This window comes from Bicyclus anynana, chromosome 8 (assembly GCF_947172395.1).
Source record: "Bicyclus anynana chromosome 8, ilBicAnyn1.1, whole genome shotgun sequence".
Classification (NCBI taxonomy): domain Eukaryota; kingdom Metazoa; phylum Arthropoda; class Insecta; order Lepidoptera; family Nymphalidae; genus Bicyclus; species Bicyclus anynana.
In genome coordinates this window covers 13,065,257-13,081,680 of record NC_069090.1, presented here as the reverse complement: position 1 = coordinate 13,081,680, position 16,424 = coordinate 13,065,257, and the positions used below count along the sequence as shown (strand labels likewise).

General features: G+C 36.9%; 1 protein-coding gene across 1 annotated transcript; it reads left to right on the top strand.

Moving 5' to 3' along the window:
• Positions 1–209: 209 nt before the first annotated feature.
• On the top strand, positions 210–16,099 carry LOC112046026 (luciferin 4-monooxygenase-like). Its single transcript, XM_024082471.2, has 11 exons — positions 210–467; positions 1,877–2,084; positions 2,835–3,027; positions 4,387–4,542; positions 7,048–7,204; positions 10,296–10,430; positions 11,269–11,400; positions 12,394–12,474; positions 13,061–13,207; positions 14,687–14,852; positions 15,662–16,099. Exons 1-11 carry the CDS (start codon positions 378–380, stop codon positions 15,790–15,792), a joined length of 1,596 nt encoding a protein of 531 aa, XP_023938239.2. The 5' UTR covers positions 210–377; the 3' UTR covers positions 15,793–16,099.
• Positions 16,100–16,424: the final 325 nt, after the last annotated feature.

Here is a 16,424-nt window from a genome sequence, read left to right as displayed (position 1 = left end):
ACAAATAACCATTTTACAAACATGGTTTAATCACAGATTTCAGAATCAAATCTTTCCCCTTTATAACATTACTTAGTATAGATAATTGGAACTTGGTTATTAAGAGCTGATTTACCCTTTAGTAATAACCTTTAGAGTAACATTTACCCTTTTTTCTAAAAAGAAATATCGAAGCCATGCAAGAAATACAGTTAATTTAAAATCATCGTACCTAATGAACGTATCCGCTAGTATACTTGTATGCCAACCTCTCACAATTACTTCGTAACTGGTGGGTACAGTTCTTGACAAGTGTCTTAACTCATTCGCAGTTCAGTCGAGAAGCGAGCGAGACAAGTGTTTTTATCTCGTACGAGTATATTATTAACGTATTAGCTATGGGTCTCGAAGAGGAAGTTCCGCTTAATTATCATCTCGGACATTTAGCGTTTGACAATTTTCGTCGTCACGAAAATATTGTTTTTCAGGTATGTACGTTTTAATTTATGACAAACTAGCTAACGCTCGGTATTACTCTTGTAGTTCCCGTGCCCGTGGGAATATGAGGAATAAATATAGCTTAAGATACTCACAAGTAACGTACGTTCTATTGGTATAATAATTTTTGAAAACGGTTCGGTAGATCCAGAGATTAGCCCTCACAAACTATATCTCGTAAGATGTCCCTGTCATTTGTTTTTGCCTTGAGTCTACATTGTCTATGGAAGAAAGCTATTTTAATTTTAAAACTCGTGATAAAATCGTGATATTTTTAAAAATGCGGTAAAGTCTCATTATCTGGTGCAGTAAAGTCGATCTGTATATATTATTTTTTTCAATATAAGGTATTTATTAGTATATTTTGATATGTATTTTATTCAATATTGTAGGTATTTGTGTAATATTGTTTATGTATTAGGATGTAAATTATTTGTATGTATGTGTATTACTAATACTATGGTTATTTTTGTTTTACGCCACCTGCTGATGTCCTTAAGTTTTCCTAAACCGAAGGTTGCCTGGAAGAAATCGCTACTTAGCGATAAGGCCGCCTTTTGTATGCTGATCTCTTCCTAATTTGTTTTTTATTTCACTTGTTTTTGTCTTTGTGGTGTGCAAATAAAGTATATTTATCTTTATCTTATAAAGTATGTTACTGTGACAGATTTATTTATAACACGCCGATGTTGTTGAACCTTGTGGTTTGTGTAAACGAGTACCTAGTACCAGTGTTCGTTTACGGTTAGTTAGGTCGAAGGTTCGAGTCTTTGGCTTATATTTTTCTTGTCAAGAAATTTTCTAATAACGTCAGGCGTGATTTATTCTATATGGTCGTGTCCATAAGAAATTAAAGTAAGAGAACATACTAAATATATTAATTTACTCTTTGGAACATACAAAGGTGAACTGTAGAGTGTACCTTCCACAAATAGGTGCACAATCAATGGAAAATTACAAAACGACAAATAAAAAAATTATACACAAAGGCACCGACTTTGAAGGTAGTTTTAAGTAGATAAATCTAAGTGACTATATAATCCATTCACATCTATTTAAATAACAATAAATCTTTTAATGAGCGCAGTAGATATGACATCTGCCTCCAATTCCGGAGGGTGTGGGTTCGAATCCGGTCCGGGGCATGCACCTCAAACTTGTCAATTGTGTGCATTTTAAGAAATTAAATATCACGTGTCTCAAACTGTGAAGGAAAAACATCATGAGGAAACCTGCATACCAGAGAATTTTTTTAATTCTCTGCGTGTGTGAAGTCTGCCAATCCGAATAGGGCCAGCGTGGTGGACTATTGGCCTAACTCCTCTCATTCTGAAAGGAGACTTGGGCTCAGCAGTGAGTCGAATATGGGTGGATAATGATCATCTTTTAATATGTCCAGATCGATGCAGCGACAGGTGAAGAAGAGAGCTACGGATCAGTATTGAATCGCTCCATCAGATTAGCGCAAGCGCTGAGAGCGTTTGGTCTGAGCCCGGGAGATGTCGTCGCTATAAGCGGACCCAACCATTTGGACCTTTGCATACCGTTTTACGCAGCACTGTTTAACGGTTTACCAATTGTTGGCGTCGATCCCTATTTTAAATATGGTAAGTTGTTTAAATAAAACTTCCACAGCCAACCCTTCTGTCTCCGAGGCAACTGGCCGCGGCGAAATCATTCGGAGAAATTTTTCTAGAACTCTATGGTCCAAGGGTCTTCCATGGCAAAAGGAACAGAGGAATTCTCAATCAGAGAGGCATACTTGTGCCACTTACCGGTTTCAGCTTTGTCTGCTGCGGCTCCCGGTCTTGATTATGTCTCTCTGATATGACACGGTGTTAATGTGCCTACGCATGTAGCGCCACATTAAAATTCTTCGGTCGTGGCTATATACCAGCACCCTACGGGCAAAGACGAACCACCAAAGCGCCCAAGCCTAAAGCGACGTTCCGGTACGATGCCGCGTATAGAAACCGTCAAAGTATGGGTAGAATAAAATTGTACCACTTCAGTTTTCACGTTTCTTTCACCAATTGTAAGGAAGCGGCTAACTTAGCCGCTTCCTTCTTGGACTGCTTCATCAATCAACATCAAGTGAGAACTTACTTCTTATAGAACAAGAAAAAACCTGACTGGAAAGATAATGTTGCGAAAAACACAAATAAAACTTTTTTTTGTAATTTACTTACCAAGCACAGACGCCTAAAAACGTGGCGCCCCATATCCATGTTTTTCATATTTCTGTTCAAGCTATAATAATTTTATAAGCTCAAACTTTAAAAAAGCCTTTGTTATAATAAGAATTTTTCTTAGAATTCTTGTTTTGCTAAAAATAATGAACGTCTTTTTCTTTTCAGAGGAAGTGCGGGCGCTTTTAAAATTAACGAGTCCAAGAATAGCGTTTTGCCAAAATGAATCCCACGACGTTTACGCGAAGGCTGCAGCGGACCTCGGGCTGGATGTTAAACTGGTGACTTTTGACGAAGGAGAGTGCACCATGCAAAAGTTTTTAGAGATGTACTACAGACAAGGGTCCGAGGATGATTTTGAGTAAGTATTTTTTCATTGTTACCGTTACCGTGCATTGATACATTGATGCACGACATATTGTGCATATACCGTCGTGTATGCACAATATGTCGTGCAATCAATGTCGTTGTGTATGTAAAATATGCCATACAATCAATGTCGTTGTATTTGCACAACATGTTGAGCAGTAAATGTCGTCATGGATGCACAATATGTCGTGCAATCAATGTTGTCTTGTATACACAATATGTTGTGCAATCAATGTCGTCGTGTATGTACCATATGCCGTACAATCAATGTCATCGTATATGCTCAATATGCTGTGCAATAAATGTCGTCATGTTTGCACAATATGTCGTGCAGTCAGCTGATGGAAGTTCACACCTGGACAGTGGCCTATTTTAAGAACTTAAAAACAACGTGTCTTTGAGCCTTCGTCTCCAACGTTCATCGGCTCTTCGATCTACGAGTATATGCTCCGCTCATTGTTCATATGTCTTGTACGAACCACTAACTTATCTGAACAGGTAAAGTTTTCAGAAGAAAGTGGTTACCAGTAACGTAACTATACCAATGAGGTCAGTGAGGAATTCAGAGGATGGGGCCAGACAAATAGTCACTTATGTTTTTTAAACTTTTACTTTTGGCTTTCGTCCTCACAGGATAGGAACGTCTTCGAGCCATGGGCCCGTGGCATTATGCCTGCCCTGCTACCGTATAGTTACACCACTGGACAAAGCGGTGACGCGCTACTGGCAGGACGACAACGTGACGTAGATATCATACTGCTCCCAATCTTGATCCCAAATATGTCGCGCACGCTACGGAATATTCGTTATTTTTCGAGCATTCTTGAACAAGATGTCAATTGATTTTGATACCAAACTCGAACCCAGAATTACAAGATTCAACCACAGGACCAATGAGACAGAAAAATATGGCCTCGAACAGTTTTAAATACCTTTACCACATCCATTTTTGTACTAAAATATGTAGTATGTTTAAAATGGCGCCAGGCGTGACGTAGATACTGTTCTCACTGTTTGTTTGACTAGGTATTTAAATTGAATCCCAAAGAACACAAACAATCGTAAAGAAGCTTAAACTAGTTAAGCGCTTTATCTGTGACTGTGCGATCTGTTTTTTTCGATTGTGTAAGTGCCGTGGGCTTCTTATCGGGACCTCACCAGGGGGCCAGGGGCTTATGGCGAGCGCAGAAGCATCGCCTGATGGGGTCCGATTGCAGAAGCAAAATGGGCAAAACGACTCTCTAAAGATGTCTCCTCGGAGACTCTGAATTGGGTAACTGTTCGCCTCAGTTTCGATGCGCTAGTACCATATCTAATACTTTAAAATCATTGGTACCATCACATTTTGCAGGATAGCAGACTTTGACCAAGAGAAAATATACGCCTTCCTCGTTAGCACCAGTGGCACTTCGGGCAAAGTGAAATTCGCTGCGATCAAGCACCGGCCGGTGCTGCTCAAACAGTTATGGCTCAAGCAATTGCAGTACAAATCAACCAGCCAAGAACGGTAAGTACCTACCTATTCAATGATATATTTCCCATTCCCTCCAACTAGCTAGAGAAGACTGTTAGGAGTAGGTATAATAATAGTCCAACGGGTGGGGATTGAACTACCACTCCTCGGTGAAACGTCCAATTCCTTTACCACTAAATTATTCAGGCTGTGTATGTATTATAGTTATACCGTTAGGTAATAAACACACATATGTGTGTTTATTACCTAACGGTTACCCAAAATAAATGAAACATGTTAGCTCCTGTAGAACGTTGGATAGTTATTTTTTTTTAATACTAGTCAGTGCCCCGTGGTTTTCTTTCTGTGAATATGGGGATAAAATATGGCGTATGAAATTCACAAATGACGTGGCTTTCTAGTGATAAAAGAATTCGAGAATCGGTTCAGTAGATCAGAGATTACCCCCACAGTACTTACTATACAAACTTTTTTTATAATATTCGTACTAGAGATGAGCCGAGTACTCGGTTGATACTCGGTACTCGGCATACTCGGCGGATTTTTTGATATTTTTTTGTTTTTTGATAACTCGGCCGAATAACTCGGTCAGTGAATGTCGAGTATACCTTGTTTAAGAAAAGCATTATTTAGGTACCTACATATAATTATAACAACAGTGTTAATCAAAAAGTATTAGTAATTTAGGAAATCTTTGAAAATCTCAGTTAAATTTTAATATAATTAAAATGAAAGATTTAAAAGTTGTTGAGTTTTCTGTCGCTCTTCTCAACAGGAGACTGCGCCTTCTGAGCGACTACAAATAGTCAAACTTAACGTTTCTAAAGAAACTAAACTTAAAGCTTGTAAACTAAGCCTACTTGAAAAAAACAATTTTGAATTGAATTGAATTGAATTATCCTTGTTTACACGCGCGAAATGGGAATTTGATTCAATCGAGTTACTCGGCCGAGTACTCGGTGAAAAAAAATTTAACCGAGTAAAACTCGGTACTCGTTACTCGGCAAAAGTGTTACTTGGCGCATCTCTAATTAGTACCTATAAACTACCAGAGGCCCGCTACTTCATCCGCCCTTATGTCTGCAACATCAAGTAAGCTCACATGCCTTCAGAGCTAACGGCTTGACATCCGATAAAACTGATTGTTTGTTGGTCGCGTTAATCTGACTCTCTCGGCTTTCGCAATATGGGGTTTAGCAGATGTCCACTAACTATTAACTACCTTCCTGCCAAATCTCAACTTTGTACCTACGTCAAGCGGATTTCCAGACTCCGTGATGAGTTTCACTTTTAAATTTAAAGAAAGAAGAAAAGCTAAAAGGTGACTGCATCATTTGAACGATTTTTTTCTCTTATCTCTACGTATAATGTATTGTTCTATTTTGTAATCTTATCTATGCCCCAGCTAAATAGGTTACTGCCTCAGCACAATGATTGCAACTGCAGCGCAATTTTTCAGACTTAATGACAAAGACGCTTGGAGGCCATTGGACCAGCTTCCACCTTCACACATTATAATAGTATGCAATAGGAAATTGTAATTAATTTAACCATTATACACTATGTATTATTATTTAAAATAGCAACTGTTGAATATAATTTAAAATTAAATTCAAAGCGGATTGGCACTTGTTGTGGGCGACACGTGGTCAGACTGACAGACATATGGAAAGTGTCTTATATAACAATTCATGCTATGAAATATTTGCCAAATTTGTTCAGCCTGAATTTTTATTCTTTCATGAATAGATAACAAAAATCAAAACTGCAAATTTGACACAGCTTGTATCGATATTTTTTCTGGAAAATCATATGCTAGCCTTAAGATAAAACAACAATAATTGTTGGAATTTTTTCTACTTGGATGATTTGTATTCACAATATAAAATATACTAACCTTTATATTATATAAAAAATCTATAGATTTATTCATTTCTGAATACCTATAATACGTACTAAGGTGTTTAACATTTACAATTCACAATTAATCGTTTAAGTAGACAATCAGGTATAAAAGCCTTTTTTATGAGTATTTTTATGATTCGTTTTACTATCTGTAAAAGATATATGAGTATTATGAATTGAATACAATATTTTTTTTTTATGGAAAAAACCCAATAAGGAACTTAAGCTAACTTATCCTATTAACTATAAAAATCATGGAATGGTGGCAAGATTACTGGCTGCATTTCTGCGCTGGACAGCCAGGCTGATCCTTTGCGCAAAAAATGAGCCAGCCCTTCTGTCACCTGTTGAGGCGACTAGCCGCGGTGAAATGATCCGGAGACATTTTTTGGCATTGCGACTCTTTGGGCCAATGGTCTCCACGGCAAAAGGAATAATTATGTAACTCTGAGACAGAGAGGCACTTACCGGTTTCAGCTTTTCGTAGTGAAAAGTATAGTGTAACACGCGGGGCTAAATCCATTATAAACTCGGTTTCTATTTAGTGGCCCTCACCTTAGGGATCGTGCCCTAAAAAAACCTCGTATACAATGGGTCTTTTTAGCCCCTTGTGTAACAATCTACTATTTTAAGGAAAGAATCGACCAAGAAGATTTTGGCTCTGTCACCAGTTAACTGGATATCCAAATATGTCACGTTGACAATGTCTACAGTCGAAGGCCTCACTCTACTGCAGACTTCTATACCAGACAACTTGGACCATGTTATAGACATTATAAACAAGTATAAAGTAAGTACTTTTTATAACTTACCCGACTGCCAAGAAAGGTTATGTTTTGGTGCGTATCCAGTATGTATGTATGTACGTATGTAACATTATTTATTGCCTCATATCTTCCAAACCGCTGAACGGATTAACGTAATTAAGATATCGTTATATTTGTCGTAATAACCTAAGTGCATTTATATAAGTATAATTAATAAAACAAAATCAACATGACGACTGTGAGACGCTATAGACTCGAGGTGAGGAAAATTATTTTTTTCCAATACTACAATATGGGTATCAATTTAAAGGGTTCATTATATTATCATGGTTATGTTTAAAAAAATACAATGTGAATAACGTTATTTTATTTATTATGGACGCAAGGTGGTTGACTATGTGCGAACAGGTTATTTTACGCCTAAATAACAATAATTATTGTTCTTAGAAGTATGAAAACCAGACAAGTGCAAGTCGGATTCGCCCACCGAGTGTTCCGTACTTTGTAAGATATTTGCCTAAATTCGGTGGTTGATAAGCGATTACGTACTTTAAATAAAGACGAAACTAGCAAAGTATATCCTATTGTTAGCTCAGTGGATATGACTCATCCTTCGATTCAAAGGGTGTAGGTTCAAATCCGGTACGGAGCATGCACCTCTAACTTTTCACCTAAGTACAATTTAAGAAATTACACGTGTCTCACACAAACATCGTGAGGAAACCTGCATAACTGAGAATTTTCGCAATTCTCTACGCGTGTGAAGTCTGCCAATCCGCATTGGGCCTGCGTGGTGGTCTATAAGCCTAAAACTTTTCATTCTGAGAGGAGACTCGTACTCAACAGTGAGCTGAATATGGGTAGTTAATGATGATGATGATGATTTTCTGTAATAGACCAGAATGACATCAAACATTTGCCGTAACAAGTATAATTTCTCAGAACGATACCGACACAACGTTCGCAAAAATTCAAACAGGTAATTAGTAAACATGAGTATTATATTATGTCCAAACAAAAACGATGCATTATGTTTCTCGTACGAGTTGATGGGGCGTGTTATGTAATACAACTTGTAGGATTATGATCAATGATAATTTTGTATACTATAGATCGGTTACGTCAATACAAAATCACCGCAAACAGTGATCCGAATAATAGGCTACAACACTGAGCGCACACATGCACAATTTTGTCTTTAATTCCATTATATATTTATGTATATTATACATATAGTTTTTACACCTCCTGAACACACAACTCGATATTGTAGACGATATTTAGGTACTATTTGCTTGAATAATCTTCGTTATTGACCACAACTAACATTGAGTTGTGTATAAATTTCTTCTTTTGAGCGCCTCATTTATCATGCGCTAGTAACAAATCTAACATTTAACATCATTGATTATGATGTAATTCCGTTTGTTTTTCCCTAAATCACCTTGGCCTCTGCAATTACTCGTACAGCTATTATCTCACGTGCCTACTAATAAAACTTCATGTAGGTACCTACAACTTTGAGAACTAAACGAGTCATCATGATAATCATTTTTTACTTAAAATAGACTAGCGGATGCCCGTGACTTCGTTTGCGTGATATTCTTTTGACAAATTTCGCAGAAACCATAGATTTACAGGGATAAAAAGCAAGTTAGAGTGATCTCCTCTATCTTTCAGTGACAGTCCCACGAACTTAAAGTCAGATCGGCCCAGCCCAGCCATTCCAAAGATAAACATATAGACAGAAAATGGGTTAGATAAGGGTAAGGTAGGTTAGGGATAGGGGAGGGTAGGGTAGGGTAGGGACAGGGCCGGCCCGTTCATCCGGCGAACGGAGCAGTCGCTCCAGGCGCCAAATCCTAGAGAGCGCCTAAATGATAATCCTACTCAACCGTAGACGGTACTGGGCCAGATTTTCAATTGGTCACCCCAGAGTATGGTCGAAATCTTCGTTCTATTCTTACTTTACATTCATAATTTGGTATAGGTATCTGCATATTATTAGGAGCAAACAGGAGAGGCGCCATAATTGGATCTCGCTTCATTTTAAAATTTACTTCGGGACGGCGCTGGGTAGGGAAGCTTCACAGGGTCCGTTATTTATAGTATACTCGTATATATTGTTGTGATGTAATTAATGCCTTATAAGTGGGGTATGATTCGAGGTACCTACTCAACTTTATCATCATCATCATACTTCACTAACAAATTTACTGGGTTATGCCACATAACGCAGGATAATGTTCTGCCGATTAAAAAAACAAATTTTGTTGTGTGGCATAATGCTCTAATAAGGAGTTTTTCTTTCTTTCTAATTTCAATAAATGAAAAAAAGTAGTATACCAATTAACCAAGTACTTAAATAGGTACCTGTTCTGTCTGGACCTTTCTCTCTTAAGCCTAAACTAATTTCTGTGTCAGTGGCGTAGCCTGCTTTGGAGGGGCCCTGTATCAAAATTTGTTAGGGACCCAAATGAAGGATAAAGATTTCTCACAAAAATAACAAAAATGTTTAAAATCTATAAATTTATGCCAAATCTGTTAATTTACACAGTATTTTAAATTTAAATTTAATATACTGTGTAATTAGTTTTAATTTATATATTTTATTCGTCATTCTATTGTACGGTATAAAAGATTATCTGCTGATCTTGCTAAGTATTTATATAAAGATAAGTATCTGCCATACCGATAAAGGGCAATAAAAATAACTAATGTTTATAAAAAAAAAAAAAAAAAAAACTATAATCTTTTTTTCAAGGTAACTCATTTAAAATAAATATGTATTGGGCGTACGCTTAACCCGGGCACAGAATACATAATACACTGGGAAAAAAACCGATTTTTTTAACTTTTGTAATTTCTGAAGTGAAAACTACAGCTTTTTTGTTTTTTTTTTCGGGAAGCAACAGATAAAGTGAGATTGTGGATTGCATTGTACTACTAATTTTTGCTTTCACACGTAAGTGGCTCCTGTAGTCCGGGAGCCCCGTATCATTGAGACGACTGATACGGCGGTATATATAGCTAGTTTAGCTGTTCTGTGTCAAGACAAACGTGTCTTCTATTTCTTTGTGTAATACCTGATTATGAATAATTATATTTTTTCAGCCTGAATCAACTTTATTCAGTCCCGCAATGATTGCATGTCTGCTAGCAAGGAAAGATGAAGTCGATCTAACTTGTTTCGAAAGCATTTCTGTTGCGGGATCTAAGATATATCTTGATGTTCTTACAGAATTTAAGGTAAATAATCCATCTTATTTTAATAAATCGGACAAGCAAGTGTTGAATTCGGCCACCGAGGGTTCCCAAGTCAGGAAGAGTGACCAACCTCCTCCTCCTCCTCCTCCTCCTCAACCTCCACACTCTGGAAACTATGCATTACCGTGGTGTCACCTGGATCAAGGTCTTCAGTTGAAAATCAGCGCTGTGTGTCCTATTTGCTTGGTACATGCAGCATAATGCTGAGCTGGATCTTTTTTCAAGGTTATGCCTATTGTAAAATTAAATTGTTATTTAAATATGATGTTAAGTTGTTAAGTGTGGCACAATTTTTGGAATAAATGTTTTTTTCTTTCTTTCTTTTTGTCTTTCTCACAGCTTTATCTATAGTATCGATCAACAACTGCCTTCTGTATTTGACCCTCGATGCAATAAACAAGCGAAAGGTTCATATTATAGTGTTGGTTGAAGCTTTTGCTTGTATGTACGAGTACCTATATAAAAACAACTTCAACTTATGGTTGACGATCTCCGTGGCGTATTTACAAGACGGAGGTCCTGGGTTCGATCGCCGACTGGGCCGATTGAGGTTTTCTTAATTCGTCCAGGTCTGGCTGGTTACCACTCTACCAGTAAAGTCGTATCGCCAAGCGATGTCGTGTAAAAACCGAAAGGGGTGTAGATTTTCATCCTCCTCCTAACAAGTTAGCCCGCTTCCATCATAGAATGCATCATCATTTACCATCAGGTGAGACTGTAGTCAAGGGCTAACTGGTAAAAAATGAAAAAAAATATATCAATGGAAAAGATGTCATGGTTATGGTTTTATTATTCGAACTGACTTTTTACTTTGTTTCAGAAACTCCTAGACAAAAAGTGTATGATTATAGAAGCTTATGGTCAAACCGAAATGCTTGGGCCAATCCTGGCGTTCAGCCCATTCGCTCCGCCTGGCAGTTGTGGAGTACCTGTAGACATGTACAGTATAAAGGTATTATTAGTAAAATAGCTACATATCGCACCTTTAGAATTATCGAGACCTAATGCAAAAAAAGTTTTTGCAAAACATCGAATAAAGATTAGGTCACTGTATACACTCCTTTTACACGATTTTTTTATTAACAGACGATGGGTATGTCTAAAAATTTTGGATTAGGTCTCTATAGTTCTAAGGGCGATATTGTTACTTATTGCCACTAAAAAATAAACCTCTAATTTTATAATAAAAAGTCATAAATAAACGTTGGTCTTGTCTGTTTTTTGGTCTTGTTTGTTTTAAAATAACTAAGTTTTTTCAAATGCTCAAGCATTATTAAGTGTTATTGATTGCACGATACTAATACACAAACATGCTTTTTAAAAATTTGTTTGTCAGTTTGTCCCGGCTGTTTGAAACGGCAGGACCGATTTCAATGGGATTTCACTGGGAGACAAAGAAGGTTAACAAATTAAGACACTTTTAAACTAAAAAAATCCTACTCGCGGTATTGGTGAAAAATTCAATTTTAATCAGCAGCAGCTGACGAAATCGTCCGCTATAGTGTTTTTTAGATAGCATATGGGTAAGGTTGCAAAACTTGAAAGTTTGCCGCGATTCACGATAATAGTACGTATTATGAACGTCATTCAAGCAACTGTCACATTACCCATGCTAACTGAAAAACACTTTAGTCTTAAATTAAATTAAAACTTCTTTTTACCTTACTTATATTAACTTGGTTCTATCAAAATGTTTATTTATTCATGACTCAAACTTGGCGTGTGTGATATTCACAGACAAAATTATGAACGTAACAATCAATTGATGTTGGGTCTTTTTCCTTCCAAACCATTTTAGACTTCGGTGCACCCTATAACTTTTCTCGAAAACTCATCATTGAATATTTTCTTCTTTCTTTTCCTGGGCCTTTTCCGCACTTGGCCACTAAGGTTTGGCCGTTGAAGGTACCAAAATTTTATATTTTATAGTTTGTGTTAATTTCAGTTGGTGAATCCAGACACTGGTGAAGAAATAAAAGAGGCGAACGTGACAGGCGAAATTTGGGCTAAAGGGCTTAGCTTCTCGGTTAGTCATCCGCATTTTGTACGGTGCCCTACTTTCTTTTTCTTACATCTCCACATATTACCTATGCATGTTTATGTCTCTTATGAGGAGATCCGCAGAAGAACTAAAGTCACCGACATAGCTCAACGTTGCCGATGGACGTTGCTGGAATGGCGACCCCGCACTAGTAAGCGCAGTGTTGGCCGACCCCCCACCAGGTGGACTGACGACATCAAACGAGTCGCCGGGATTCGCTGGATGCAGGTGGCTCAGTATCGTGGTGTTTGGAAGTCCCTACAAAAGGCCTATGTCCTGCAGTGGACGTCCATCGGCTGATATGATGATGATGTTTATGTCTGTCGATTGAGTAAATGAAGAATCCTGAGTTTATGTAATGTTTATCTGCAAAATTTTTCGAGATTTTACTTTACGATTTTATCCGCGCGCTTAATGTATAACCTACTCATGCTAGATTAAAGCTTTCTAGTAGGTGTTAAACAGCAGATGGACAGACGGACGTACATGGGGTTTGGCCTGGAAATTATAAGGGTTCCTTATTGACTACGGAACCCTAAAAAGAAAGTCAATAACAGGTGTTTTTCATTAGGAATACTACAAAGACCCGGAGGAAACTGCCCAGGCGTTCACTGAAGATGGCTACTTCAAAACGGGAGATTTACTGTATCGCGACCAAAACAACAACTATTACTTTGTGGACAGAATTAAAATGTTAATTAAGTACAGAAATTCACACGTGAGTTAATATTTTATTTTTCATTGGAAAATAATACAATAAGGAACTTAAACTAACTAATCCTAATAGCTATATAAAAGCCAAGACAAAAATGAGCCAGACCTTTTTGTCACCAGTCGAGTCATATAGCCGCGGTGAAATACTTTCGAGGATTTTTTTAGCACTGTGGCTTTATGGCCCAAGTATCTTCACGGCAAAAGAAATATGTAACCTCAGAAAGGCATACTTGTGCTTACCTGTTCTACCTTCTCATCACACTAATATTGTAAAGGCGAAAGTTTGTGTGTAAGTGTGTAAGTATGTTTGTTACTTTTTATGCTGCGGCTATTGAAGCTATTTGGCTGAAATTTGGAATGGAAATAGATTTTACTCTGGAATTTTTTTATTATTTTTATTTTTTTTTATTTAAACAGGCCAACAACATTTATGCACACAAAATAATTTACATAATATAATAAAAAAAATGGTAATACAGGAAATACAGATTTAAAACATAAACATCAATAATTGGCTTGTACAGTGGACACAGAAATTCTAGTATATAAGTAGAAAAAAAAACACTATAAAATAATAAAAACTACAATTAACACAAAAAATAAAACAAATAAAGAAAGCAAAAATTTGTAAGAAGAAAGAGCAAATTAATATTAAAAAAAAAATAAAAAATAAAGTAAAGTACCTACACTTAATCATTAACTTCCCTGCGCAGGGAGTTTATAACGTTACGACGAAAGCAGATCGTTTTAGAATTAAAAAGGTTGATGTCTTTATTATTTTGATGCAGAGAATTAAATAGGTTACAAATTCGATTAATGGAGGAATGGCTAGCAACTTTAGTACGGCAGCAAGGAATAACACATAGGCTACTTTTCATCCCGGAAAAATCCATGGATCCCGCGGGATTTGTGAAAAACTGAATTCCATGCGAGCGTCCGCTAGTGGTAAATAAATTTGGAAATGCAGTCACCACCATTCAAGTGGGCATGATTTGATTTGATGATTATTCAGACGTAGGTTCGGAACCCTTTAGATAAGTTATAGGACTTGTTCTATGATTTTATGTAGTTTTAGTATAAAGGATTACAACTTCAGTTTTGTTCAGGGGTAGTAGGGGTTCATAAAATCTGATAACAGGCGTGGCGTAGTGATCCTGCCTTGTATCTGCGGTCGTGGGTTCGATTCCCACAATTTGAAAGTATTTGTGTGTTTTTTAGTGGCTACATTGAGTGTTTATGCGCAGTCTTTATGAGGTGAAGTTTTTGAGGTTGTACGGGTAATCTCTGGATATACTAAGCCGATTTTAAATATTCTTTTACCAATAGACGTTATATTTTGTGAGTGTCATATGCTATATTTTATCCACCTACGGGAACTTACGGGAACGGATATCCCGTTCGGTACAGAGTACCTAAAACAACTTTAATTTTATTTATATGTATTGGGTATTGATTTATTTACATTTGTTATGTATATTTACAGGTATTACCGACAGAGTTAGAGGAAGTAATACAGAAACATCCAGGGGTGAAAGAGGTTTGTGTTGTGGGTATCGATGATCCCGTCGATGGCCAGAGACCGCTGGCTTGCGTCGTTAGACAAAAGGGATCTGACGTGACGGCACAGGAGATCCAGGAATTGGTAGCAAGTGAGATGATTTTTCATATAAATGTTGTATAGAAGTAGGTAACTCTCCTTTAATCTTTTTTTTACAATTCTTTACAAATTAGCCCTTGATGATGCAATCTAAAATGGATGCGGGCTAACTTCTTGTTAGGAGTAGAATGAAAATCCACACCCCTTTGGGTTACTACACGACGTCGTACCGGAACGCTAAATCTTTACGGTACGTCTTTGCCAGTAGGGTAACTAGCCACGTCCGAAGCCTCCCACCAGCTAGACTTCGACCAATTAAGAAAACCTCAATCAATTCAGCCAGGGGATCTTGTTAATCCACCGAAGGCCGTCAAAAAGGTCGTCGTGTTCCTCAAATACGAAAGTCCACTTCCTTGACTTTGACTTTTACTGTGTCTCGCTCTCTTGTCCTGTCTTTGGCCATCCGGATTGTAGACTGTGGTACTAACAGGTACGTATATAAGAGTTGTTTAAGATGCTATCGGCCTTCACTTATAATCTAACTGGTTTATGAGCGAAGCGAAGCGATTGCGAATTACTCAACCGCTTGTAATTTAGTTAATTATAATTTTTATGAGTAAGTACCGGGGTCACCTTCCTACGATTAAGCCCGAATGACCGTGAAATCGGATTTTTTGAGTTACGAACTGAATTTTGACTGTGGGTGATTTCCAATGATAATTTTATACTATAGATCGGTTACGTCCCTACAATATCACCGCAAAACGTGACGTCCAAGATGGCGGACAGGCTATTTGAAATGCACTTCCATGATATGGGTATCAAGCGTGTTTCTTAGTTTTTAAACTATTCATTTTTCAGGTAATCTTTCGTCAAAAAAGGAACTTCGCGGAGGCGTAATATTCTGTGAAAGTCTACCATACACGTCTTCAGAGAAGCTTTGTAGAAGTAAAATCAAAGAGATGGCTCTAAGAATACTGAACAACAGTTAATGTCTACAGTAGTCTCAATAGTTTAACTGGTGGTGGACTGACATTCAATTCGCCTGATTAGCTTCGATTCAAATGACCCATGGACTATTGTCATACAATTAGTATTTTTAGTAAATTGGTATACAATAGTCCAAATTAGTATTACTTTCCGTTTAGTTAAATAAGAATTATTAATTATAAAAGTACAAGTAACCATTAAAATATAAGATATTTAAGTATAATCTTTAATATATGAGTAAGCAAAACATTTTGAGAGATTAAAATAATTGTACCTAATAGTAGTATTCTTAATATATTCAAAATAGTATTATGTTTAATAATTTTACACAATAATAGATGAAATATGAAATGTTATTTTGAGCTGTATTTATTTGCCTTGCCTGCACCTTACCAAATGCACAAATATAAGAAGTAAGAAAGAAAGAAGAGTAATTTTAAGAAGAGAAAGGAGAGAGAGAAAGAAGTTTATTTGACACACACGCACGCAATACAGAGAAGAGACGTTAATTTAATTAAAGTGACTAAAGATAAAAGAATGAAAATAAAATAAAAAGATCATGTGTTTGGTATCAAAAGTACAAATAATTAAGTACCTAAACCTTAATTGTAGGTTAGGCATAACGAGGATGAAG

Bases quoted from the DNA above. Each gene is read 5' to 3' on its own strand.
- LOC112046026 (XM_024082471.2), top strand. From the start codon at position 378: ATGGGTCTCGAAGAGGAAGTTCCGCTTAATTATCATCTCGGACATTTA. The intron at 11,401-12,393 runs GTATTATTAGTA...TGTTAATTTCAG, and splicing joins TAGACATGTACAGTATAAAG to TTGGTGAATCCAGACACTGG. The intron at 13,208-14,686 runs GTGAGTTAATAT...GTATATTTACAG, and splicing joins TTAAGTACAGAAATTCACAC to GTATTACCGACAGAGTTAGA.